This window comes from Strongylocentrotus purpuratus, unplaced genomic scaffold (assembly GCF_000002235.5).
Source record: "Strongylocentrotus purpuratus isolate Spur 01 unplaced genomic scaffold, Spur_5.0 spur5_scaffold_18, whole genome shotgun sequence".
NCBI lineage: Eukaryota > Metazoa > Echinodermata > Echinoidea > Camarodonta > Strongylocentrotidae > Strongylocentrotus > Strongylocentrotus purpuratus.
Window position 1 is genome coordinate 7,609,791 of NW_022145603.1, and position 27,105 is coordinate 7,636,895.

The window sequence follows — 27,105 nt, forward strand, 5'->3', positions numbered from 1 at the left end:
AATAGCCGGATTCACACACGCACGTTACGTCGGGTGATCCAGGAAGACAAGTTCCTCTAAGACTACTCGTACACGAATCGGCAACACAATCAGCTAAACATGTAAAAATTAATTTCCGAAAGCAATGAATTTGATAAAGATGACGAGAAGAAAAAAATACCCGTTTGAAAAGATTAATCTTCACTTGGAGGGATTGTCATGATGAGAATTAAGAATGATGTTACCCTGAATAGGGTGAGTTTTTCCTTTGGTGTTTGTATTTCAGTTACACCATGAATAAAGCCTCTTTGAGCCGAGACCTAAAACCAGTAAGATTAATTGTCGTTTTTCCGTGACAATTTATGGCGACCTTGCCAGGACCAAAGTTTTAGGTCTCGTATGTTATATCCCATTTTGTTGGTTAAATATCCGTTACACTGTACGTGTAGGTTGTATTGGAAAAGAGAGACGGATGTTAGCAAAAGGAGTGATTTTGCGGTTCGGTGTGGTGTGTCTCTCGCCACGGTTTCAGCAGTGCGTGTATCGTCAATAGACGTACAGTATTTGCGGTGGGTGATTTGCGTCCGTATACGGGATCGTGTGTAGATTGTTATTCAGATTTCAGGTATGCGTGTTATGTGCATGGGTGTCCGTAGGCATTGTTTATTGCAGCGGTGTATACAGGTTTGTGTGCGAGGGCTGTACTGGGTTTCAATGACCTGAATTGGACATGGTATAATCCAGGTTGGATGCACAGGGATACTTGTTGTCATACTTTGACTTTGAGACGGGTCTTGATATTGCATGTCTATGTTAATTAAGACAAATGGTGGATAGTTTTTCACGGGTTCTTGTCTTGGGAATTAAGCTAGACCTCTACAACAAGAGTCTTGATGGTTGTCAGTGTTTTCTTGAATAGATTCTACGGGGATTGTTCCGTACCTGTTGATACCCAGTTGTGATTTCGAATATAATTTCATAATGGCCAGTATAGATCAGATAAAAGAGTTCTCGACCCTAGGTCGAGAGATGAGCCTTGCGGGTAGTGAGCTTAACAAGTTCGTTTCCGAGCGCTGCGCCGAAGTGTTAAGAGTAAAAGAGCTAGAATGTGATCGCGAAGAGCGCGAAAAGGAAGTGAAGCTAGCCGAGCTTCGGGTCGAGGAGAGAAAGAATGCCGGTGTTGATACGGGTGGTTTGAGGTTGAAAATTGGTAAATTTGATGACACATGTGATAAATTTGATGCATACATTACCAAATTCGAATTAGTCATGGCTAGTCAAAAGGTACCTGACAGTGTAAGAGCCTTACACCTTATTTCTAAATTGACAGGGCAGGCTTTGGAGGTAGTGAATAGAATGTCAAGGGAAAATCGCAAAGATTACGAGGCAGTAAAGCGAGAGTTGATGGAGTTCTATCATTTGACCGCCGATGGTTATAGGAGAAAATTTCGTACGGCGAAGCCAGAAAAGCATGAACAGCCAAGGCAATTCAGTGTACGATTGAAGGGTTACTTGCAGAATTGGATTGAGTTATCAAATATTGAAGAGAATTATGACTCCCTATTTGATTTAATTCTAAGAGAACAGTTTGTGTATTGTTGCCCAAGGGAAGTTGAAGTGTTTGTTAGAGAGGGACAAGATAGTAGCATTGATAAGGTTGTTGAAAGGGCTATGGTTTACGTAGGGGCCCATGGATTACATACATTCGGTACACCCCGCAATCCAGGTGAATTCAAACCGACGGCTACAAGTACACAGGGTAGTGTTGGTCCCACTCGGCCAAGTGTCCCCAAGGGTAAGGGTTTCGACTCGCGTACACCAAGTAGTAAGGGTGCAAGAGCACATGATGCAGGCAATCGTTCTGCTAGAGGTTGTTATATGTGTGGTAGCCAGGGGCACCTTAAGAGCGAATGTCCGTTGCGCAAACGAATACAGTCAGCGCAAGGAATGATGACTTTGGATGGGACAGATTTCCCCACCCAAGGAGTAGACGGTAATGACAGTTCTCAGTTAGTCGCGAATGGTGTTGAGAATACAGGAGATAGTATCGGCACATTGAAGTCTGTGGATAGTTCACCACATGCAAATACCGTGCATCTTGGACTTGCTAGTATATGTTTACTACCAGTAGAAGCAAATGGATTGAATTCATTAGAGCAGGCAAGACAAAGCATTGTGAATAAGCTAGGCATGGCTTATGATCTGGTAGGGGCTATGACAAAGCATATGCCCGCAGTTTCAGGTAGGCTGGAAAAAGGGAACAAAGCAGTGTCAGTTTTGAGAGACTGTGGGTGCACTACTTGTGTAGTTAAATCCGAACTAGTCGATGAAGATCAGCTGATAGGGTACAAGCAGTTGGTGTTGCTCATTGATGGTACAGTAAGGGAGTTCTCAGTTGCGAGGCTGACAGTTGATTCTCCATACTATGTGGGTGAGATAGAGGCTTTGTGTATGCCTCATTCACTATTTGATGTTGTTATTGGGGATATAACTGGTGCACGTGAACCCCGCGATCCAGATTTGAACTGGGTACCTAAAGGAGGTAGAGTAGTAAGTGACGTTGCAGATCAGGTGAATAGTGATGGTGAGAGTACCATTGGTGAAGTCAAGGACACTATTGAAGTGCAGGTGGTTGATGAAGTTGAGCGAGTTGAGCAGGTTGCAAATATCTCTGGTGTGAAAGAGGATATTCCAGGGGTGATGGCAGTTGAAACTCGATCTCAGAAGGAGGTCAAGGTCAAACCGCTCAAGGGTTTGAAAATTGGAAGTCCCGTTTTCTGCATAGAGCCTGCAGGTTCTGTTCATGAACAGAAGAAAGATCCATCTTTGAGTTCATTGTGGAACAAAGTAGGTAGAGAGGAGGTTAACTTGCCAATGGCTGGCTGTTGTTATATAAGCAAAGAGAGTAGCGAGGTTTGTGAGGATTCAGCGGAAGATGTTGAGGTTCAGATTAGTGATGTTGATGGCGCTGACGTGACAGTGATGCCACCCATACATGAGAAGGAATTCATAGGGCATGTCAGGGTGAATGAGTCCGTGAAAGAGAGACGTAGGAAAGGGATATCTCAGTCATTGCGTGAGTATCATGAGGTCTTTTCTGATGTACCATAGAAGACATCAGCCGCAAAGTGCCAATTGTTCAGGCATCTGACTAAGAATCATGAGATGAGTACAGGTTTAGGATGTAAAGGGTCAGGATAGTGTTGCAGCAAATGGAATGAGGAGAGTGTAAAAGGCACTACACATGTTTTTATTTTGGTCTGCGTACCATTGTAAATGATTGAATATGTGTATTATGTATCATGGGTTAACACAGTTTATTAATGTCAATTTTGTTGGATACACATTGCATTTAATAAGATTATGTAATATCTACGATGTTAGCACGAGATAGCAAGAGTTTTGTAGACATCATTTGTTTATTTTCTCGTAATTTTTCGAGCATAGTTTATGTATAGGGAGCTTGTCTGTCTAAATGGCAGCAGTTATTGTATTTTGACCTTGCAAACTACAAATGTATGTACCATCAAACTGTAAATGATAGTGCATACACACTATTATCCTGGATATTTGTTTCTACTGAAGGTTGATATTAAGAAGAAAGTATTACAGCAGTATTACATGTATTTTAGTTTATGCAAATGCAGGAATGTTACTCACTGCATTTTAAACAATGCCAATGTATTTTTTTTGAACGGTGTCTATGTATGATACTCGTTATGAACTTTAGTGTTGGAGCTATATCATTGTGGACATTATAACAGATTTAGATGTGAGTTTTGCCATAATTAGCTTTGGACTTCTGTTGGTGGTCATCTTTAAAAGTCTTCAGGGATCACAAAGGTTGGACTCAAACGACAAACAATGGCCGAGATGATGTCCCATTACGAACAATACTCCTTGTTATCACAGAGACTATGGTTTTAGCATACGCGTTTACTCACAACTTGGACTGATACATTGGATCACAGAAAGAAACTGATGATACTTATTGGAAAGCTTTAATGACAATGTAATGATTTATGTGCAGTAAACATTGAAAAAGTTTGATTTTCAAATTTTCATGAGATATGTATTTGCCAATAATTCTAGGTTTTGTGTAGAATATATATTGTAAACATGCTATAGTAAGTACATTTGAAATGAGATGTTCAGTAAACATTGAAACAGTTTGCTTTAAAAATTCCATGAGATATGTAATTGCCAATAATTCTATGATTTTTGTAGGAAAAGTTTGATATTCAAATTTTCATGACATATGTATTTGCCAATATCTCTAGGTTTTGTGCAGAATATTGATTGTAAACATGCTATAGTAAGTACATTTGGAATGAGATGTTCAGTAAACATTGAAACAGTTTGCTTTAAAAAATTCCATGAGATATGTAATTGCCAATAATTCTATGATTTGTGTAGAAATTTTACTTTAGTAAATTGTTCTTAAAATGGGGGGCTAATTGTCACATGAGAATTAAGAATGATGTTACCCTGAATAGGGTGAGTTTTTCCTTTGGTGTTTGTATTTCAGTTACACCATGAATAAAGCCTCTTTGAGCCGAGACCTAAAACCAGTAAGATTAATTGTCGTTTTTCCGTGACAGGGATACAGTAAAATAGAGTCAAAAGTGGTATCTTCAATTCGATTAACGACAGTGAGGGAAAGAGTTACCTCATTTGTGAAACTATCAGTCAACAAATCAAACAAAGTAAACGCACTGATTATTTCTTTCAAAGTTCAAATCTGTATGTCTGTACTTTCACTTCTGTTGACTCTCAAGTAAGAAGAAACTCAAAGAGTTTCCTCAACAATCACTGTAATTTCTTTCTTTCTGTTGCCCTGTTCGCTCTGTATTTTTAATTTCTTGATAAGCAAGGAATAAGAATTTCATTGGATTTTGCTTTACATCAAAAGTGAATGTATGTATGTTTTTTTTATAATCTATTCAGAAGTTATAGATTACCTGTTTCACATGAATCGCCAGAATAGCCGGATTCACACACGCACGTTACGGCGGCTGATCCAGGAGTACACATTCCTCTACTCGTACATGAATTGGCACCACAATCAGCTAAACATGTAAAAATGGATTTCCGAAGGCAATGAATTTGATGAAGATGACGAGAAGAGAAAAAATACCCGTTTGAAAAGATTAATCTTCACTTGGAGGGATACAGTAAAATAGAGTCAAAAGTGGTATCTTCAATTCGATTAACGACAGTGAGGGAAAGAGTTACCACATTTGTGAAACTATCAGTCAATAAATCAAACAAAGTAAATGGACTGATTATTTCTTTCAATGTTCAAATCTTTATGTCTGTACTTTCACTTCTGTTGACTCTCAAGTAAGAAGAAACTCAAAGAGTTTCCTCAACAATCACTGTAATTTCTTTCTTTTTGTTCCCCTGTTCGCTCTGTATCTTTAATTTCTTGATAAGAAACGAATAAGAATTTCATTGGATTTTGCCTTACATCAAAAGTGAATGTATGTATGTTTTTTTTATAATCTATTCAGAAGTTATAGATTACCTGTTTCACATGAATCGCCAGAATAGCCGGATTCACACACGCACGTTACGTCGGGTGATCCAGGAAGACAAGTTCCTCTAAGACTACTCGTACACGAATCGGCAACACAATCGGCTAAACATGTAAAAATTAATTTCCGAAAGCAATGAATTTGATAAAGATGACGAGAAGAAAAAAATACCCGTTTGAAAAGATTAATCTTCACTTGGAGGGATACAGTAAAATAGAGTCAAAAGTGGTATCTTCAATTCGATTAACGACAGTGAGGGAAAGAGTTACCTCATTTGTGAAACTATCAGTCAACAAATCAAACAAAGTAAACGCACTGATTATTTCTTTCAAAGTTCAAATCTGTATGTCTGTACTTTCACTTCTGTTGACTCTCAAGTAAGAAGAAACTCAAAGAGTTTCCTCAACAATCACTGTAATTTCTTTCTTTCTGTTCCCCTGTTCGCTCTGTATTTTTAATTTCTTGATAAGCAAGGAATAAGAATTTCATTGGATTTTGCTTTACATCAAAAGTGAATGTATGTATGTTTTTTTTATAATCTATTCAGAAGTTATAGATTACCTGTTTCACATGAATCGCCAGAATAGCCGGATTCACACACGCACGTTACGGCGGCTGATCCAGGAGTACACATTCCTCTACTCGTACATGAATTGGCACCACAATCAGCTAAACATGTAAAAATGGATTTCCGAAGGCAATGAATTTGATGAAGATGACGAGAAGAGAAAAAATACCCGTTTGAAAAGATTAATCTTCACTTGGAGGGATACAGTAAAATAGAGTCAAAAGTGGTATCTTCAATTCGATTAACGACATTGAGGGAAAGAGTTACCACATTTGTGAAACTATCAGTCAATAAATCAAACAAAGTAAATGGACTGATTATTTCTTTCAATGTTCAAATCTTTATGTCTGTACTTTTACTTCTGTTGACTCTCAAGTAAGAAGAAACTCAAAGAGTTTCCTCAACAATCACTGTAATTTTTTTCTTTCTGTTCCCCTGTTCGCTCTGTATCTTTAATTTCTTGATAAGCAATGAATAAGAATTTCATTGGATTTTGCTATACATCAAAAGTGAATGTATGTATGTTTTTTTTATAATCTATTCAGAAGTTATAGATTACCTGTTTCACATGAATCGCCAGAATAGCCTGATTCACACACACACGTTACGGTGGCTGATCCAGGAGTACACATTCCTCTACTCGTACACGAATTGGCACCACAATTAGCTAAACATGTAAAAATGGATTTCCAAAGGCAATGAATTTGATGAAGAAGACGAAAAAAAAAGAATACCCGTTTGTAAAGATTAATCTTCACATGGAGGGATACAGTAAAATAGAGTCAAAAGTGGTATCTTCAATTCGATTAACGACAGTGAGGGAAAGAGTTACCACATTTGTGAAACTATCAGTCAACAAATCAAACAAAGTAAACGCACTGATTATTTCTTTCAAAGTTCAAATCTGTATGTCTGTACTTTCACTTCTGTTGACTCTCAAGTAAGAAGAAACTCAAAGAGTTTCCTCAACAATCACTGTAATTTTTTTCTTTCTGTTCCCCTGTTCGCTCTGTATTTTTAATTTCTTGATAAGCAAGGAATAAGAATTTCATTGGATTTTGCTTTACATCAAAAGTGAATGTATGTATGTTTTTTTTATAATCTATTCAGAAGTTATCGATTACCTGTTTCACATGAATCGCCAGAATAGCCGGATTCACACACGCACGTTACGTCGGGTGATCCAGGAAGACAAGTTCCTCTAAGACTACTCGTACACGAATCGGCAACACAATCAGCTAAACATGTAAAAATTAATTTCCGAAAGCAATGAATTTGATAAAGATGACGAGAAGAAAAAAATACCCGTTTGAAAAGATTAATCTTCACTTGGAGGGATACAGTAAAATAGAGTCAAAAGTGGTATCTTCAATTCGATTAACGACAGTGAGGGAAAGAGTTACCTCATTTGTGAAACTATCAGTCAACAAATCAAACAAAGTAAACGGACTGATTATTTCTTTCAAAGTTCAAATCTGTATGTCTGTACTTTCACTTCTGTTGACTCTCAAGTAAGAAGAAACTCAAAGAGTTTCCTCAACAATCACTATAATTTCTTTCTTTCTGTTCCCCTGTTCGCTCTGTATTTTTAATTTCTTGATAAGCAAGGAATAAGAATTTCATTGGATTTTGCTTTACATCAAAAGTGAATGTATGTATGTTTTTTTTATAATCTATTCAGAAGTTATAGATTACCTGTTTCACATGAATCGCCAGAATAGCCGGATTCACACACGCACGTTACGGCGGCTGATCCAGGAGTACACATTCCTCTACTCGTACATGAATTGGCACCACAATCAGCTAAACATGTAAAAATGGATTTCCGAAGGCAATGAATTTGATGAAGATGACGAGAAGAGAAAAAATACCCGTTTGAAAAGATTAATCTTCACTTGGAGGGATACAGTAAAATAGAGTCAAAAGTGGTATCTTCAATTCGATTAACGACAGTGAGGGAAAGAGTTACCACATTTGTGAAACTATCAGTCAATAAATCAAACAAAGAAAATGGACTGATTATTTCTTTCAATGTTCAAATCTTTATGTCTGTACTTTCACTTCTGTTGACTCTCAAGTAAGAAGAAACTCAAAGAGTTTCCTCAACAATCACTGTAATTTCTTTCTTTCTGTTCCCCTGTTCGCTCTGTATCTTTAATTTCTTGATAAGAAACGAATAAGAATTTCATTGGATTTTGCCTTACATCAAAAGTGAATGTATGTATGTTTTTTTTATAATCTATTCAGAAGTTATAGATTACCTGTTTCACATGAATCGCCAGAATAGCCGGATTCACACACGCACGTTACGTCGGGTGATCCAGGAAGACAAGTTCCTCTAAGACTACTCGTACACGAATCGGCAACACAATCAGCTAAACATGTAAAAATTAATTTCCGAAAGCAATGAATTTGATAAAGATGACGAGAAGAAAAAAATACCCGTTTGAAAAGATTAATCTTCACTTGGAGGGATACAGTAAAATAGAGTCAAAAGTGGTATCTTCAATTCGATTAACGACAGTGAGGGAAAGAGTTACCTCATTTGTGAAACTATCAGTCAACAAATCAAACAAAGTAAACGCACTGATTATTTCTTTCAAAGTTCAAATCTGTATGTCTGTACTTTCACTTCTGTTGACTCTCAAGTAAGAAGAAACTCAAAGAGTTTCCTCAACAATCACTGTAATTTCTTTCTTTCTGTTCCCCTGTTCGCTCTGTATTTTTAATTTCTTGATAAGCAAGGAATAAGAATTTCATTGGATTTTGCTTTACATCAAAAGTGAATGTATGTATGTTTTTTTAATAATCTATTCAGAAGTTATAGATTACCTGTTTCACATGAATCGCCAGAATAGCCGGATTCACACACGCACGTTACGGCGGCTGATCCAGGAGTACACATTCCTCTACTCGTACATGAATTGGCACCACAATCAGCTAAACATGTAAAAATGGATTTCCGAAGGCAATGAATTTGATGAAGATGACGAGAAGAGAAAAAATACCCGTTTGAAAAGATTAATCTTCACTTGGAGGGATACAGTAAAATAGAGTCAAAAGTGGTATCTTCAATTCGATTAACGACAGTGAGGGAAAGAGTTACCACATTTGTGAAACTATCAGTCAATAAATCAAACAAAGTAAATGGACTGATTATTTCTTTCAATGTTCAAATCTTTATGTCTGTACTTTTACTTCTGTTGACTCTCAAGTAAGAAGAAACTCAAAGAGTTTCCTCAACAATCACTGTAATTTTTTTCTTTCTGTTCCCCTGTTCGCTCTGTATCTTTAATTTCTTGATAAGCAATGAATAAGAATTTCATTGGATTTTGCTATATCTCAAAAGTGAATGTATGTATGTTTTTTTTATAATCTATTCAGAAGTTATAGATTACCTGTTTCACATGAATCGCCAGAATAGCCTGATTCACACACACACGTTACGGTGGCTGATCCAGGAGTACACATTCCTCTACTCGTACACGAATTGGCACCACAATTAGCTAAACATGTAAAAATGGATTTCCAAAGGCAATGAATTTGATGAAGAAGACGAAAAAAAAAGAATACCCGTTTGTAAAGATTAATCTTCACATGGAGGGATACAGTAAAATAGAGTCAAAAGTGGTATCTTCAATTCGATTAACGACAGTGAGGGAAAGAGTTACCACATTTGTGAAACTATCAGTCAACAAATCAAACAAAGTAAACGCACTGATTATTTCTTTCAAAGTTCAAATCTGTATGTCTGTACTTTCACTTCTGTTGACTCTCAAGTAAGAAGAAACTCAAAGAGTTTCCTCAACAATCACTGTAATTTTTTTCTTTCTGTTTCCCTGTTCGCTCTGTATCTTTAATTTCTTGATAAGCAATGAATAAGAATTTCATTGGATTTTGCTATACATCAAAAGTGAATGTATGTATGTTTTTTTTATAATCTATTCAGAAGTTATAGATTACCTGTTTCACATGAATCGCCAGAATAGCCGGATTCACACACACACGTTACGGTGGCTGATCCAGGAGTACACATTCCTCTACTCGTACATGAATTGGCACCACAATCAGCTAAACATGTAAAAATGGATTTCCAAAGGCAATGAATTTGATGAAGATGACGAGAAGAGAAAAAATACCCGTTTGAAAAGATTAATCTTCACTTGGAGGGATACAGTAAAATAGAGTCGAAAGTGGTATCTTCAATTCGATTAACGACAGTGAGGGAAAGAGTTACCTCATTTGTGAAACTATCAGTCAATAAATCAAACAAAGTAAACGGACTGATTATTTCTTTCAAAGTTCAAATCTGTTTGTCTGTACATTCACTTCTGTTGACTCTCAAGTAAGAAGAAACTCAAAGAGTTTCCTCAACAATCACTGTCATTTCTTTCTTTCTGTTCCCCTGTTCGCTCTGTATCTTTAATTTCTCGATAAGCAATGAATAAGAATTTCATTGGATTTTGCTATACATCAAAAGTGAATGTATGTATGTTTTTTTTTAAAATCTATTCAGAAGTTATAGATTACCTGTTTCACATGAATCGCCAGAATAGCCGGATTCACACACGCACGTTACGGCGTCTGATCCAGGAGTACACATTCCTCTACTCGTACACGAATTGGCACCACAATGAGCTAAACATGTAAAAATGGATTTCCAAAGGCAATGAATTTGATGAAGATGACGAGAAGAGAAAAAATACCCGTTTGAAAAGATTAATCTTCACTTGGAGGGATACAGTAAAATAGAGTCGAAAGTGGTATCTTCAATTCGATTAACGACAGTGAGGGAAAGAGTTACCTCATTTGTGAAACTATCAGTCAATAAATCAAACAAAGTAAACGGACTGATTATTTCTTTCAAAGTTCAAATCTGTTTGTCTGTACATTCACTTCTGTTGACTCTCAAGTAAGAAGAAACTCAAAGAGTTTCCTCAACAATCACTGTCATTTCTTTCTTTCTGTTCCCCTGGTCGCTCTGTATCTTTAATTTCTTGATAAGCAATGAATAAGAATTTCATTGGATTTTGCTATACATCAAAAGTGAATGTATGTATGTTTTTTTATAATCTATTCAGAAGTTATAGATTACCTGTTTCACATGAATCGCCAGAATAGCCGGATTCACAAACGCACGTTACGGCGTCTGATCCAGGAGTACACATTCCTCTACTCGTACACGAATTGGCACCACAATGAGCTAAACATGTAAAAATGGATTTCCAAAGGCAACGAATTTGATGAAGATGACGAGAAGAGAAAAAATACCCGTTTGAAAAGATTAATCTTCACTTGGAGGGATACAGTAAAATAGAGTCGAAAGTGGTATCTTCAATTCGATTAACGACAGTGAGGGAAAGAGTTACCTCATTTGTGAAACTATCAGTCAATAAATCAAACAAAGTAAACGGACTGATTATTTCTTTCAATGTTCAAATCTGTATGTCTGTACATTCACTTCTGTTGACTCTCAAGTAAGAAGAAACTCAAAGAGTTTTCGCAACAATCACTGTCATTTCTTTCTTTCTGTTCCCCTGTTCGCTCTGTATCTTTAATTTCTCGATAAGCAATGAATAAGAATTTCATTGGATTTTGCTATACATCAAAAGTGAATGTATGTATGTTTTTTTTTAAAATCTATTCAGAAGTTATAGATTACCTGTTTCACATGAATCGCCAGAATAGCCGGATTCACACACGCACGTTACGGCGTCTGATCCAGGAGTACACATTCCTCTACTCGTACACGAATTGGCACCACAATCAGCTAAACATGTAAAAATGGATTTCCAAAGGCAATGAATTTGACGAAGATGACGAGAAGAGAAAAAATACCCGTTTGAAAAGATTAATCTTCACTTGGAGGGATACAGTATAATAGAGTCGAAAGTGGTATCTTCAATTCGATTAACGACAGTGAGGGAAAGAGTTACCTCATTTGTGAAACTATCAGTCAATAAATCAAACAAAGTAAACGGACTGATTATTTCTTTCAAAGTTCAAATCTGTATGTCTGTACATTCACTTCTGTTGACTCTCAAGTAAGAAGAAACTCAAAGAGTTTTCTCAACAATCACTGTCATTTCTTTCTTTCTGTTCCCCTGTTCGCTCTGTATCTTTAATTTCTTGATAAGCAATGAATAAGAATTTCATTGGATTTTGCTATACATCAAAAGTGAATGTATGTATGTTTTTTTTATAATCTATTCAGAAGTTATAGATTACCTGTTTCACATGAATCGCCAGAATAGCCGGATTCACACACGCACGTTACGGCGGCTGATCCAGGAGTACACATTCCTCTACTCGTACATGAATTGGCACCACAATCAGCTAAACATGTAAAAATGGATTTCCGAACGCAATGAATTTGATGAAGATGACGAGAAGAGAAAAAATACCCGTTTGAAAAGATTAATCTTCACTTGGAGGGATACAGTAAAATAGAGTCGAAAGTGGTATCTTCAATTCGATTTACGACAGTGAGGGAAAGAGTTACCTCATTTGTGAAACTATCAGTCAACAAATCAAACAAAGTAAACGCACTGATTATTTCTTTCAAAGTTCAAATCTGTATGTCTGTACATTCACTTCTGTTGACTCTCAAGTAAGAAGAAACTCAAAGAGTTTCCTCAACAATCACTGTAATTTCTTTCTTTCTGTTCCCCTGTTCGCTCTGTATCTTTAATTTCTTGATAAGCAATGAATAAGAATTTCATTGGATTTTGCTATACATCAAAAGTGAATGTATGTATGTTTTTTTTATAATCTATTCAGAAGTTATAGATTACCTGTTTCACATGAATCGCCAGAATAGCCGGATTCACACACGCACGTTACGGCGGCTGATCCAGGAGTACACATTCCTCTACTCGTACATGAATTGGCACCACAATCAGCTAAACATGTAAAAATGGATTTCCGAAGGCAATGAATTTGATGAAGATGACGAGAAGAGAAAAAATACCCGTTTGAAAAGATTAATCTTCACTTGGAGGGATACAGTAAAATAGAGTCGAAAGTGGTATCTTCAATTCGATTAACGACAGTGAGGGAAAGAGTTCCCTCGTTTGTGAAACTATCAGTCAACAAATCAAACAAAGTAAACGCACTGATTATTTCTTTCAAAGTTCAAATCTGTATGTCTGTACATTCACTTCTGTTGACTCTCAAGTAAGAAGAAACTCAAAGAGTTTCCTCAACAATCACTGTAATTTCTTTCTTTCTGTTCCCCTGTTCGCTCTGTATCTTTAATTTCTTGATAAGCAATGAATAAGAATTTCATTGGATTTTGCTATACATCAAAAGTGAATGTATGTATGTTTTTTTTATAATGTATTCAGAAGTTATAGATTACCTGTTTCACATGAATCGCCAGAATAGCCGGATTCACACACACACGTTACGGCGGCTGATCCAGGAGTACACATTCCTCTACTCGTACATGAATTGGCACCACAATCAGCTAAACATGTAAAAATGGATTTCCGAACGCAATGAATTTGATGAAGATGACGAGAAGAGAAAAAATACCCGTTTGAAAAGATTAATCTTCACTTGGAGGGATACAGTAAAATAGAGTCGAAAGTGGTATCTTCAATTCGATTAACGACAGTGAGGGAAAGAGTTACCTCATTTGTGAAACTATCAGTCAACAAATCAAACAAAGTAAACGCACTGATTATTTCTTTCAAAGTTCAAATCTGCTTGTCTGTACATTCACTTCTGTTGACTCTCAAGTAAGAAGAAACTCAAAGAGTTTCCTCAACAATCACTGTAATTTCTTTCTTTCTGTTCCCCTGTTCGCTCTGTATCTTTAATTTCTTGATAAGCAATGAATAAGAATTTCATTGGATTTTGCTATACATCAAAAGTGAATGTATGTATGTTTTTTTTATAATCTATTCAGAAGTTATAGATTACCTGTTTCACATGAATCGCCAGAATAGCCGGATTCACACACGCACGTTACGGTGGCTGATCCAGGAGTACACATTCCTCTACTCGTACACGAATTGGCACCACAATTAGCTAAACATGTAAAAATGGATTTCCAAAGGCAATGAATTTGATGAAGATGACGAGAAGAGAAAAAATACCCGTTTGAAAAGATTAATCTTCACTTGGAGGGATACAGTAAAATAGAGTCGAAAGTGGTATCTTCAATTCGATTAACGACAGTGAGGGAAAGAGTTACCTCATTTGTGAAACTATCAGTCAACAAATCAAACAAAGTAAACGCACTGATTATTTCTTTCAAAGTTCAAATCTGTATGTCTGTACATTCACTTCTGTTGACTCTCAAGTAAGAAGAAACTCAAAGAGTTTCCTCAACAATCACTGTAATTTCTTTCTTTCTGTTCCCCTGTTCGCTCTGTATCTTTAATTTCTTGATAAGCAACGAATAAGAATTTCATTGGATTTTGCTTTACAACAAAAGTGAATGTATGTATGTTTTTTTTATAATCTATTCAGAAGTTATAGATTACCTGTTTCACATGAATCGCCAGAATAGCCGGATTCACACACGCACGTTACGGCGGCTGATCCAGGAGTACACATTCCTCTACTCGTACACGAATTGGCACCACAATCAGCTAAACATGTAAAAATGGATTTCCAAAGGCAATGAATTTGATGAAGATGACGAGAAAAAAAGAATACCCGTTTGTAAAGATTAATCTTCACATGGAGGGATACAGTAAAATAGAGTCGAAAGTGGTATCTTCAATTCGATTAACGACAGTGAGGGAAAGAGTTACCTCATTTGTGAAACTATCAGTCAATAAATCAAACAAAGTAAACGGACTGATTATTTCTTTCAAAGTTCAAATCTGTATGTCTGTACATTCACTTCTGTTGACTCTCAAGTAAGAAGAAACTCAAAGAGTTTCCTCAACAATCACTGTCATTTCTTTCTTTCTGTTCCCCTGGTCGCTCTGTATCTTTAATTTCTTGATAAGCAATGAATAAGAATTTCATTGGATTTTGCTATACATCAAAAGTGAATGTATGTATGTTTTTTTTATAATCTATTCAGAAGTTATAGATTACCTGTTTCACATGAATCGCCAGAATAGCCGGATTCACACACGCACGTTACGGTGGCTGATCCAGGAGTACACATTCCTCTACTCGTACATGAATTGGCACCACAATCAGCTAAACATGTAAAAATGGATTTCCGAAGGCAATGAATTTGATGAAGATGACGAGAAGAGAAAAAATACCCGTTTGAAAAGATTAATCTTCACTTGGAGGGATACAGTAAAATAGAGTCGAAAGTGGTATCTTCAATTCGATTAACGACAGTGAGGGAAAGAGTTACCTCATTTGTGAAACTATCAGTCAATAAATCAAACAAAGTAAACGGACTGATTATTTCTTTCAAATTTCAAATCTGTATGTCTGTACATTCACTTCTGTTGACTCTCAAGTAAGAAGAAACTCAAAGAGTTTTCTCAACAATCACTGTCATTTCTTTCTTTCTGTTCCCCTGTTCGCTCTGTATCTTTAATTTCTCGAAAAGCAATGAATAAGAATTTCATTGGATTTTGCTATACATCAAAAGTGAATGTATGTATGTTTTTTTTATAATCTATTCAGAAGTTATAGATTACCTGTTTCACATGAATCGCCAGAATAGCCGGATTCACACACGCACGTTACGGCGGCTGATCCAGGAGTACACATTCCTCTACTCGTACACGAATTGGCACCACAATGAGCTAAACATGTAAAAATGGATTTCCAAAGGCAATGAATTTGACGAAGATGACGAGAAGAGAAAAAATACCCATTTGAAAAGATTAATCTTCACTTGGAGGGATACAGTAAAATAGAGTCGAAAGTGGTATCTTCAATTCGATTAACGACAGTGAGGGAAAGAGTGACCTCATTTGTGAAACTATCAGTCAACAAATCAAACAAAGTAAACGCACTGATTATTTCTTTCAAAGTTCAAATCTGTATGTCTGTACATTCACTTCTGTTGACTCTCAAGTAAGAAGAAACTCAAAGAGTTTCCTCAACAATCACTGTCATTTCTTTCTTTCTGTTCCCCTGTTCGCTCTGTATCTTTAATTTCTTGATAAGCAATGAATAAGAATTTCATTGGATTTTGCTATACATCAAAAGTGAATGTATGTATGTTTTTTTTATAATCTATTCAGAAGTTATCGATTACCTGTTTCACATGAATCGCCAGAATAGCCGGATTCACACACGCACGTTACGGCGGCTGATCCAGGAGTACACATTCCTCTACTCGTACATGAATTGGCACCACAATCAGCTAAACATGTAAAAATGGATTTCCGAAGGCAATGAATTTGATGAAGATGACGAGAAGAGAAAAAATACCCGTTTGAAAAGATTAATCTTCACTTGGAGGGATACAGTAAAATAGAGTCGAAAGTGGTATCTTCAATTCGATTAACGACAGTGAGGGAAAGAGTTACCTCATTTGTGAAACTATCAGTCAACAAATCAAACAAAGTAAACGCACTGATTATTTCTTTCAAAGTTCAAATCTGTATGTCTGTACATTCACTTCTGTTGACTCTCAAGTAAGAAGAAACTCAAAGAGTTTCCTCAACAATCACTGTCATTTCTTTCTTTCTGTTCCCCTGTTCGCTCTGTATCTTTAATTTCTTGATAAGCAATGAATAAGAATTTCATTGGATTTTGCTATACATCAAAAGTGAATGTATGTATGTTTTTTTTATAATCTATTCAGAAGTTATAGATTACCTGTTTCACATGAATCGCCAGAATAGCCGGATTCACACACGCACGTTACGGCGGCTGATCCAGGAGTACACATTCCTCTACTCGTACATGAATTGGCACCACAATCAGCTAAACATGTAAAAATGGATTTCCGAAGGCAATGAATTTGATGAAGATGACGAGAAGAGAAAAAATACCCATTTGAAAAGAATAATCTTCACTTGGAGGGATACAGTAAAATAGAGTCGAAAGTGGTATCTTCAATTCGATTAACGACAGTGAGGGAAAGAGTTACCTCATTTGTGAAACTATCAGTCAACAAATCAAACAAAGTAAACGCACTAATTATTTCTTTCAAAGTTCAAATCTGTATGTCTGTACATTCACTTCTGTTGACTCTCAAGTAAGAAGAAACTCAAAGAGTTTCCTCACCAATCACTGTAATTTCTTTCTTTCTGTTCCCCTGTTCGCTCTGTATCTTTAATTTCTTGATAAGCAATGAATAAGAATTTCATTGGATTTTGCTATACATCAAAAGTGAATGTATGTATGTTTTTTTTATAATCTATTCAGAAGTTATAGATTACCTGTTTCACATGAATCGCCAGAATAGCCGGATTCACACACGCACGTTACGGCGGCTGATCCAGAAGTACACATTCCTCTACTCGTACATGAATTGGCACCACAATCAGCTAAACATGTAAAAATGGATTTCCGAACGCAATGAATTTGATGAAGATGACGAGAAGAGAAAAAATACCCGTTTGAAAAGACTAATCTTCACTTGGAGGGATACAGTAAAATAGAGTCGAAAGTGGTATCTTCAATTCGATTAACGACAGTGAGGGAAAGAGTTACCTCATTTGTGAAACTATCAGTCAACAAATCAAACAAAGTAAACGCACTGATTGTGCTGCACGCGATAATCTGTTCACTTGGCTTTCCATAGTCAGAAACAATGGCGCTCCTTTTGAGCGAACTATCCTATTTTCTCAAGCCACAAGTTTCGTAAAGTTTCTTAAAGTATGGTTATTATATCATGTTTAAACTGGTTCTTGAAGGTTTAGGATCGAGGTCTACTGCCTGATGATTTCGTGTAAGTTCAATGCTCTTATTTTTATCATAATCAATAGTCTGGACAGAATTCAATACGTTTTGTGTGCAAATGGTCATAAGCGTGATTGAGTAGTTCTGACAGCTACAGCATACACTGTACAGTAGTATGTCTACATAAATTACAGCATGTTTTGTATTTTGGGAAACATCGTCAGATATTTGGAAGTTTAGCTATTATAGTTAAAATTACCTTTGCTAGTTAAAGTTTGTGTTATAGTATTGAATGAATATTCTTATATTGTTGTGTCAGTCAATTAGAGGGCTTTTCTAACAGTTCCGGTTCTAATGATTGAAAGGATTAGTTAATTTTGCTGAAACCTGAAGTTATGAGCACAGCTTTTCCATTATCTGTTTCTAGTGGTGATGCCTATATCTATTTGCAATCTATCAAATTATGTTTGCAGTTATAGGAGACAAGCGACAGAGATTCATGGGTTACAATCCGATTACGTCAGATAGATAGCTTGGAAGTGCACAAGTCTGTAAGTTCATTTTGTTGAATAGACATGTAAGGACAGGATATAAGTCTACATAATTTTAGACTGGGAAACTGCCTTTGTAAGAATGTTGTATGATATACAATGCTTTGTTCCTAAGTATGGCAAGCCGTTTGCAGACCTCTAAAATGGTCAGGTTTTGTATAGGTACAGTCATTACTAAATATTGTTGCAGTAATTCTCATTATAACTTGAGCATTATTCCATAAATCTTGAAACTGAGAATCTATTGTTTGTTGTGATTTTAAGGTGCATCTGGTAGAAACTTTGAACATAAAGGGATTCACCTATTAAAGTAAATGTACGTTAGTATTTTATGTACTTACCTGTTTGGATTATGATTGATTCATAAGCCTGAATCTGCCTAGTTGGACTGTTGAGAACATAGTTTGTTCTATTATGATCTTTTACATGTATAATTGATGCGATGTTATCATTCATTGTATTTTACAGTTTTACCACATTCACGACGTTATGCCGAAGTAAGGCTTGAATAAAGACTAGAGTACAACCTTTCAACTCAATCGTCTTCAAGATTACTTTATTCCGTTGTGAGGTTAGCTACTGGATAGGAGTGTGTGTTAGAGCACCCCGAGGACAGCATAGTAAAAAGACTTAAACGACTTCAACCAGACTACGCAAGGACCCATCATGTCAACGACATCAGAACATCCGCTTCAAGAAAAGGACTCTAGCGAGACGCCTTCACCCTCTACCCAAAGTGCCAATTACGAGACCAAAAGCGTGGCTTCGCGACGGTCTCAATCTAGTAAACATTCTTCTGTTGTCTCAGAAGCACTGCGTGCCCGTGCCAACGCTGAGGCAAGTAAGGTAAGGTTAGAGTTCGCACGTAAAGAAGCCGAGCTTCAGAAACAAAGGGCTGCTCAGGATGCCGAGCTTTTTGTATTGGGAGCAGAAAGAGATGCTGCTATGGCCGAAGTACAAGTCTCGGTTTTTGAAGAAGGACTTGAAGACTTCGGGGAGTCTGTGAAGAGTGTGGATTTAGTTCTTCCACAAAAGGACTCTAGGGAACGTGTGGAAGAATTTTTGTTATCTTGTGATGCAATTAAGAATGTAGATGGTAATGTTCAAGCAAATATTAACAAAATCTCCCACAAGACACACCCTATTTCCTCCCAACATCCCGAAGAAATGGTAATGGATCAAGAAGGTGAAATGCAAACAGAATGTAATACAACCCCTAATGTTGTTCCTACTTGCTCCCCTCTGCCTCTTGAAATGGAAAATGGTCAAAAGGGATCAAAGGTTGCAGATAATGCCTCTAATGTAGTTCTTACTACTCCTTCACATGTAGAAACTGTAGTTGGAATTTCTGATTTAAGTAACATGTTGCTGAAGAAAGAATTGATAACTAGTGGCTTGAGAAAATTTAATGATCATGCATTTAGTTACAGGTCTTGGAAAGCCTCTCTCAAACAAGTAACCACAGAGCTTAAGTTGAAGCCCTTTCAAGAGATGGATTTGATAATTAGGTGGTTGGGCAAGGAGTCTTCCCAGTTGGTCTCAGCTATCCATGACATACATGTTGATAAGCCAAAGATTGGTCTTGATAGAATGTGGGAACTCTTAGACAGGAAGTATGGGTCCCCATAGGCAATTGAACAGGATCTTCATCAAAGGATTGAAGACTTTCCCAAACTAACACAAAAGGACTATGAAAAGCTAGAGCAGTATGGTCATTTGCTCTTAGAGATTGAGTATGCCAAAGATAATGGAAATTTCCCAGGGTTGTTGCATTTGGACTCGGCAAGAGGGTTACATGGATTGGTCCAGAAGCTGCCACATAGCCTCCAAGAGAGATGGGTAATGGAGGGCTCTCGGTACAAGGAGAGGAACCATGTGACCTTCCCGCCTTTCAAGGTCTTCAGCGAGTTTGTCCGCTATCAGGCAAAGATTCGGAATGACCCTAGCTTCATAATGCCTCGTGACACAAAGCAACAGGATGTTACAAGAAGAATGGTCAGTGTCAGGGCTACGGATGTAAAGACTGTTAGTTCTACAGCATCAAAGGTCTTTTGCCCCATTCACAAGAAGTATCACTCAATCTTAGAGTGCAAGGCATTTCTTGCGAAAACAGTTCCTGACAAGAAGACTGTCCTCAAACAATACCAACTTTGTTATAGGTGCTGTTTTCCAGGACACGCAGCACGAGAGTGTAAAGCTGAGGTTAAATGCGACTCGTGTGGTAGCCAACGCCACCAAACAATTCTACACTATGAGTATCGCAATGACTCACCAAAGAGTTCGCAGAAAGCTGTAGACACCCCTCCATCCCAAATTACCAATGCATGCTCCAAAGTGCAGGGTACAAGATGCATCGGTAGCAGATCTTGTGCGAAGATTGTTCCTGTCTTCGTCAGGTCAAAGAGGGATCAGAAGGTTGTCAAGACGTACGCCATCATAGATGATCAAAGCAACAAGACCATAGCTACATCGCAACTTTTAGACAAGTTTGATATTGACTATGGTAGGGTAAGTTACACTCTACGCACTTGCAGTGGAGAAGTGTCAGCTCAAGGAAGGTATGCTGATGAATTTGTGGTAGAGGATCTAAATGGCACTGTCTGTTTGAGTTTGCCAACGGTCACTGAGTGTGCTTACATCCCTGATTTCAAAGATGATATTCCAACACCTGAGATAGTTCAAGCATATGATCATCTAAAAGGCATTGAGATTCCAGAGATTGATCATGAATGCACAGCAACTCTTTTGATAGGAAGGGACGTGATGGAAGCACACCATGTCCTAGATCAAAGGATTGGGCCTCCTAACTCGCCGTTCGCACAAAGGCTGAAGCTTGGCTGGGTTATCATTGGTGACGTATGCCTTCAAGGGATTCATCGGAGTGACAAGCACTCGAATAGGATTTCCCTGTTGCGTACTCAGGTGCTCTCTACAGGACGGCCTACATACCTGGAACCCTGTCCAAATGAGTTCCAAATGAAACACTTGTTTGACAATGAGGACGATACCATGAGTCTGGCTATAGAGGAGCAACGATTTGTAGATCTTATGGTGGAAGAGGCAGGCCTAAAGAATGGAAAATGGACAGCTCCGTTGCCCTTCAAGCAGCCGAGAGATCGTCTGCCTAACAATCGTCAACAAGCTTTCAAAAGAGCGCAGATTCTCAAAGCGAGCATGGAAAAGAATCACCTCAAAAGAGAGCACATGACCACATTCATGGCAAAGGTCTTATCTGAAGGCCACGCGGAGGTCGCTCCCTCTCTGCAAGAAAACGAAGAGTGCTGGTACCTGCCAATGTTTGGGGTGTATCACCCAAGAAAGAAAGACAAAATCAGAGGCGTCTTTGATTCTTCGGCGGAGTTCATGGGACACTCTTTGAACAAGGTTCTGTTGAAAGGTCCAGACCTTACCAACGATTTGGTTGGGGTGTTGATGAGGTTTCGGCAAGGACCGGTTGCAGTCTGCGGGGACATTGAGTCGATGTTCTACTGTTTTTCAGTATCCGAAGAACACAGGAATTTTCTCAGATTCTTCTGGCACGAAGACAATGATTTTGCCAAACCCCTCACGGAGTATCGTATGCTGAAGCATGTGTTTGGCAACACTCCATCTCCAGCTGTAGCGAATTATGGTCTGAGGGACCTAACCAGTGACGCTGAACCAGACGTTAGGGACTTTGTTCACAACAATTTCTATGTGGATGATGGACTCGCTGCATGTGATGACAGCAACACAGCTGTTTCACTCATGGAACGAACACGAGCCAAGCTAAAGGAGAAAGCTGGTATTCGCCTGCACAAAATTGCATCCAACTCTCAAGTAGTACTTGATGCCTTTGAGCCAGAGGAGGTTCAGAAGGATATTAGGAACCTCACGCTGAGTGATGGGGCCCCTACACAAAGGAGTTTGGGTGTTCAGTGGAATTTGAAGGACGACACCTTCATTTTCCAAATCGAGTTAGCGGCAAGACCCTACACAAAACGAGGAGTTCTGTCTATGATCAATGGCGTGTTTGATCCACTGGGTTTCCTTGCCCCGGTCATGGTACAAGCAAGAGTCCTGTTCAGAGAAATGACTACTCACCAGGTGGATTGGGATGACAAGCTCCCTGAAATGTACAAGTCCGTCTGGGAGTCTTGGACCTCTGGGCTATCTGAGCTGCAATCAGTGTCAGTTCCTCGCAACTACCCCATCTGCCTAGAGAATGGTGTCTTGAATGTCTATTGTGATGCATCCGAAGTCGCGGTTGCTGCCGTCGCATACTTGATAGATGTGGACCAAGAGAAACCCAGTGCGAGTTTTGTCTTTGGAAAGTCGAAGCTAGCTCCAAGATTAGGTCACACCATACCAAGACTGGAGCTCTGCGCTGCAGTCTTAGGAACAGAAATAGCCAGAATTGTGTGTAGAGAGTTGAATATTCAGGCTTCGACTGTGGTTTTTCACTCCGACAGTAGGATTGTTCTTGGGTATTTGAATAACACAGTCAGAAGATTCCATACCTATATAGCGAACCGGGTTCACAAGGTTCTTAGTTTCTCCCAACCCTCACAATGGAGGTATGTGCCTACATCCAATAACCCTGCTGACTTTGGTACCCGTCCGGTTTCAGCTCGGTCTCTGAAAGACTCACCATGGCTTATTGGTCCGCAGAAGCCAGCTACTCAAGAAGTAGAGGATCCTGTATCGGAATTCCCACTGGTAGATCCCGACCGAGATGAAGAAATAAGACATGATGTGAAAATCCAGGTCACAAAAACCAAGTTGGAGTTGCGAAGACTTGTTTCACGGTTTGAAAAGTTCTCAACATGGAACAGCCTAGTTAGAGCTTTCGGTCTACTTGTACACATTGCTTGTTCGTTCAGCTCTAGGAGCGGCAACGGTCGGTGCCATGGCTGGCACGTTTGTGGTGCTACAGACGTAGAGCTCGTACGTCGTGTCAAGACAATGATAGTGAAGGAAGTACAGGAGCAGTTCTTTCACGAAGAATATGAATGTCTCAGAGAGGGTGTGCCTCTACCCTCTAACTCCACTATCCGGGACTTATCACCCATCCTGAACCAAGACGGTTTGATATGCGTTGGTGGGCGCTTGAGGAAGTCCTCGCTTCCAGTGGTAATGAAGCATCCGGTGCTGATACCAGGAAAGAGTCACGTTGCCAAGCTTCTTGTACTACACTATCACAATAATGGGCATCCTGGCAGACAGTTGACAGAAGGTGCTTTGCGGGACGCGGGCTTTTGGATAACTGGGGGCAAGAGAGTTATATCGTCCGTTATCCATCGTTGTGTGAACTGCCGTAAACTCAGAGGTAAGACCGCGCTCCAACGCATGGCTGATCTTCCCCAGGAGCGTCTGAAGGCTGGACCTCCTTTTTCACAGGTTGGCGTAGACTGTTTCGGGCCTTGGGAAGTGGTCACCAGAAAGACCAGAGGAGGTGCTGCTCAAAGCAAGAGGTGGGGAATGATATTCTCCTGTCTCACTTCTAGGGCTATTCATATCGAAGTTCTTGAGGAAATGAGCACTTCGTCATGCATCAACGCACTTCGACGATTTATGGCTGTACGAGGCAAGGTTGAGACTTTTTGGTCCGATAGAGGATCAAACTTTGTGGGAGTGTTGAACGACAAGGTGTTTCATACTTATCTAAAGAGGAACGACACCGAATGGAAGCTGAATCCTCCCCATGCCCCTCACATGGGAGGAGTCTGGGAGAGAATGATTGGTTTGTTCAAGGGAATTCTTAATGGTATCTTACTCGAGGCAAAACAGAAGGACCTTACTCACGAGACTTTGGCCACCTTCATGATGGAAGCTATGGCTATTGTCAATGCTCGACCTCTCGTCCCATTGAGCTCTGATCCAGAAGACACTTCCTTCCTCTCACCATCTATGCTTTTGACTCAGAAGCATGGGAGCATAGAAGAGGTACTTGTCGAAGATTGCACCCGTAACATGTACAAGGCTCAATGGAAAAGAGTGCAAATTCTAGCCGACCGGTTTTGGAAACAGTGGAGACTGCGCTACCTGCAAAGTCTTCAGCAGAGGCGCAAATGGATAAGCACGGAAAGGAATGTCAAGAAAGGTGACATAGTGTTGTTGAGAGACAAGGAGGTCAAAAGAAACCTTTGGCCTTTGGGCATCATTGAGAGTGTTAGTTTTGGAGATGATGGTTTGGTTCGTCAAGTGCAAGTTCGTCTGCCTTCGACTGGAAAAACCTTTTGCAGACCGATTCATGAGTTGATTTTGTTGGTCGAGGCGGAATAGATACTTGTTCTCACTCCAATCTTGGCATGCTTGGACTTAAGTTATTTGTGGAAAATCTTGTATAATTTTACAGTTTATGGGCAGTGATATTTTAGCAATTATTGCTCTGTCAGTTTTAACGTCTATTGGACGTTGGGGGGAGTGTGCTGCACGCGATTAAATATAATCTGTTCACTTGGCTTTCCATAGTCAGAAACAATGGCGCTCCTTTTGAGCGAACTATCCTATTTTCTCAAGCCACAAGTTTCGTAAAGTTTCTTAAAGTATGGTTATTATATCATGTTTAAACTGGTTCTTGAAGGTTTAGGATCGAGGTCTACTGCCTGATGATTTCGTGTAAGTTCAATGCTCTTATTTTTATCATAATCAATAGTCTGGACAGAATTCAATACGTTTTGTGTGCAAATGGTCATAAGCGTGATTGAGTAGTTCTGACAGCTACAGCATACACTGTACAGTAGTATGTCTACATAAATTACAGCATGTTTTGTATTTTGGGAAACATCGTCAGATATTTGGAAGTTTAGCTATTATAGTTAAAATTACCTTTGCTAGTTAAAGTTTGTGTTATAGTATTGAATGAATATTCTTATATTGTTGTGTCAGTCAATTAGAGGGCTTTTCTAACAGTTCCGGTTCTAATGATTGAAAGGATTAGTTAATTTTGCTGAAACCTGAAGTTATGAGCACAGCTTTTCCATTATCTGTTTCTAGTGGTGATGCCTATATCTATTTGCAATCTATCAAATTATGTTTGCAGTTATAGGAGACAAGCGACAGAGATTCATGGGTTACAATCCGATTACGTCAGATAGATAGCTTGGAAGTGCACAAGTCTGTAAGTTCATTTTGTTGAATAGACATGTAAGGACAGGATATAAGTCTACATAATTTTAGACTGGGAAACTGCCTTTGTAAGAATGTTGTATGATATACAATGCTTTGTTCCTAAGTATGGCAAGCCGTTTGCAGACCTCTAAAATGGTCAGGTTTTGTATAGGTACAGTCATTACTAAATATTGTTGCAGTAATTCTCATTATAACTTGAGCATTATTCCATAAATCTTGAAACTGAGAATCTATTGTTTGTTGTGATTTTAAGGTGCATCTGGTAGAAACTTTGAACATAAAGGGATTCACCTATTAAAGTAAATGTACGTTAGTATTTTATGTACTTACCTGTTTGGATTATGATTGATTCATAAGCCTGAATCTGCCTAGTTGGACTGTTGAGAACATAGTTTGTTCTATTATGATCTTTTACATGTATAATTGATGCGATGTTATCATTCATTGTATTTTACAGTTTTACCACATTCACGACGTTATGCCGAAGTAAGGCTTGAATAAAGACTAGAGTACAACCTTTCAACTCAATCGTCTTCAAGATTACTTTATTCCGTTGTGAGGTTAGCTACTGGATAGGAGTGTGTGTTAGAGCACCCCGAGGACAGCATACTGATTATTTCTTTCAAAGTTCAAATCTGTATGTCTGTACATTCACTTCTGTTGACTCTCAAGTAAGAAGAAACTCAAAGAGTTTTCTCAACAATCACTGTCATTTCTTTCTTTCTGTTCCCCGGTTCGCTCTGTATCTTTAATTTCTCGATAAGCAATGAATAAGAATTTCATTGGATTTTGCTATACATCAAAAGTGAATGTATGTATGTTTTTTTTATAATCTATTCAGAAGTTATAGATTACCTGTTTCACATGAATCGCCAGAATAGCCGGATTCACACACGCACGTTACGGCGGCTAATCCAGGAGTACACATTCCTCTACTCGTACATGAATTGGCACCACAATCAGCTAAACATGTAAAAATGGATTTCCGAAGGCAATGAATTTGATGAAGATGACGAGAAGAGAAAAAATACCCATTTGAAAAGATTAATCTTCACTTGGAGGGATACAGTAAAATAGAGTCGAAAGTGGTATCTTCAATTCGATTAACGACAGTGAGGGAAAGAGTTACCTCATTTGTGAAATTATCAGTCAACAAATCAAACAAAGTAAACGCACTGATTATTTCTTTCAAAGTTCAAATCTGTATGTCTGTACATTCACTTCTGTTGACTCTCAAGTAAGAAGCAACTCAAAGAGTTTCCTCAACAATCACTGTAATTTCTTTCTTTCTGTTCCCCTGTTCGCTCTGTATCTTTAATTTCTTGATAAGCAATGAATAAGAATTTCATTGGATTTTGCTATACATCAAAAGTGAATGTATGTATGTTTTTTTTATAATCTATTCAGAAGTTATAGATTACCTGTTTCACATGAATCGCCAGAATAGCCGGATTCACACACACACGTTACGGTGGCTGATCCAGGAGAACACATTCCTCTACTCGTACACGAATTGGCACCACAATTAGCTAAACATGTAAAAATGGATTTCCAAAGGCAATGAATTTGATAA

The 27,105-nt window shown here is 38.3% G+C and overlaps 2 protein-coding genes across 4 annotated transcripts; both read left to right on the forward strand.

Annotated features, from left to right (window-relative positions):
* The first annotated feature begins 207 nt into the window (after nt 1–207).
* Nucleotides 208–4,547, forward strand: LOC115925395. Its single transcript, XM_030989118.1, has 2 exons — nt 208–2,984; nt 3,021–4,547. Exons 1-2 carry the CDS (start codon nt 961–963, stop codon nt 3,088–3,090), a joined length of 2,094 nt encoding a protein of 697 aa, XP_030844978.1. The 5' UTR covers nt 208–960; the 3' UTR covers nt 3,091–4,547.
* A 15,503-nt stretch (nt 4,548–20,050) lies between these two features.
* Nucleotides 20,051–26,055, forward strand: LOC115918077. Of its 3 annotated transcripts, XM_030989120.1 has the most exons (3): nt 20,051–25,019; nt 25,444–25,521; nt 25,990–26,055. In XM_030989120.1, exon 1 carries the CDS (start codon nt 20,262–20,264, stop codon nt 24,681–24,683), a length of 4,422 nt encoding a protein of 1,473 aa, XP_030844980.1. In that variant the 5' UTR covers nt 20,051–20,261; the 3' UTR covers nt 24,684–25,019; nt 25,444–25,521; nt 25,990–26,055. The 3 variants fall into 3 exon arrangements, with proteins under 3 accessions (XP_030844980.1, XP_030844979.1, XP_030844981.1); XM_030989119.1 differs by having other exon boundaries at nt 25,444–26,055; XM_030989121.1 differs by lacking the exon at nt 25,444–25,521.
* Nucleotides 26,056–27,105: the final 1,050 nt, after the last annotated feature.

Bases quoted from the DNA above. Each gene is read 5' to 3' on its own strand.
- LOC115925395 (XM_030989118.1), top strand. From the start codon at position 961: ATGGCCAGTATAGATCAGATAAAAGAGTTCTCGACCCTAGGTCGAGAG. The intron at 2,985-3,020 runs ATTCATAGGGCA...TGAGTCCGTGAA, and splicing joins CCACCCATACATGAGAAGGA to AGAGAGACGTAGGAAAGGGA.
- LOC115918077 (XM_030989119.1), top strand. From the start codon at position 20,262: ATGGAGGGCTCTCGGTACAAGGAGAGGAACCATGTGACCTTCCCGCCT.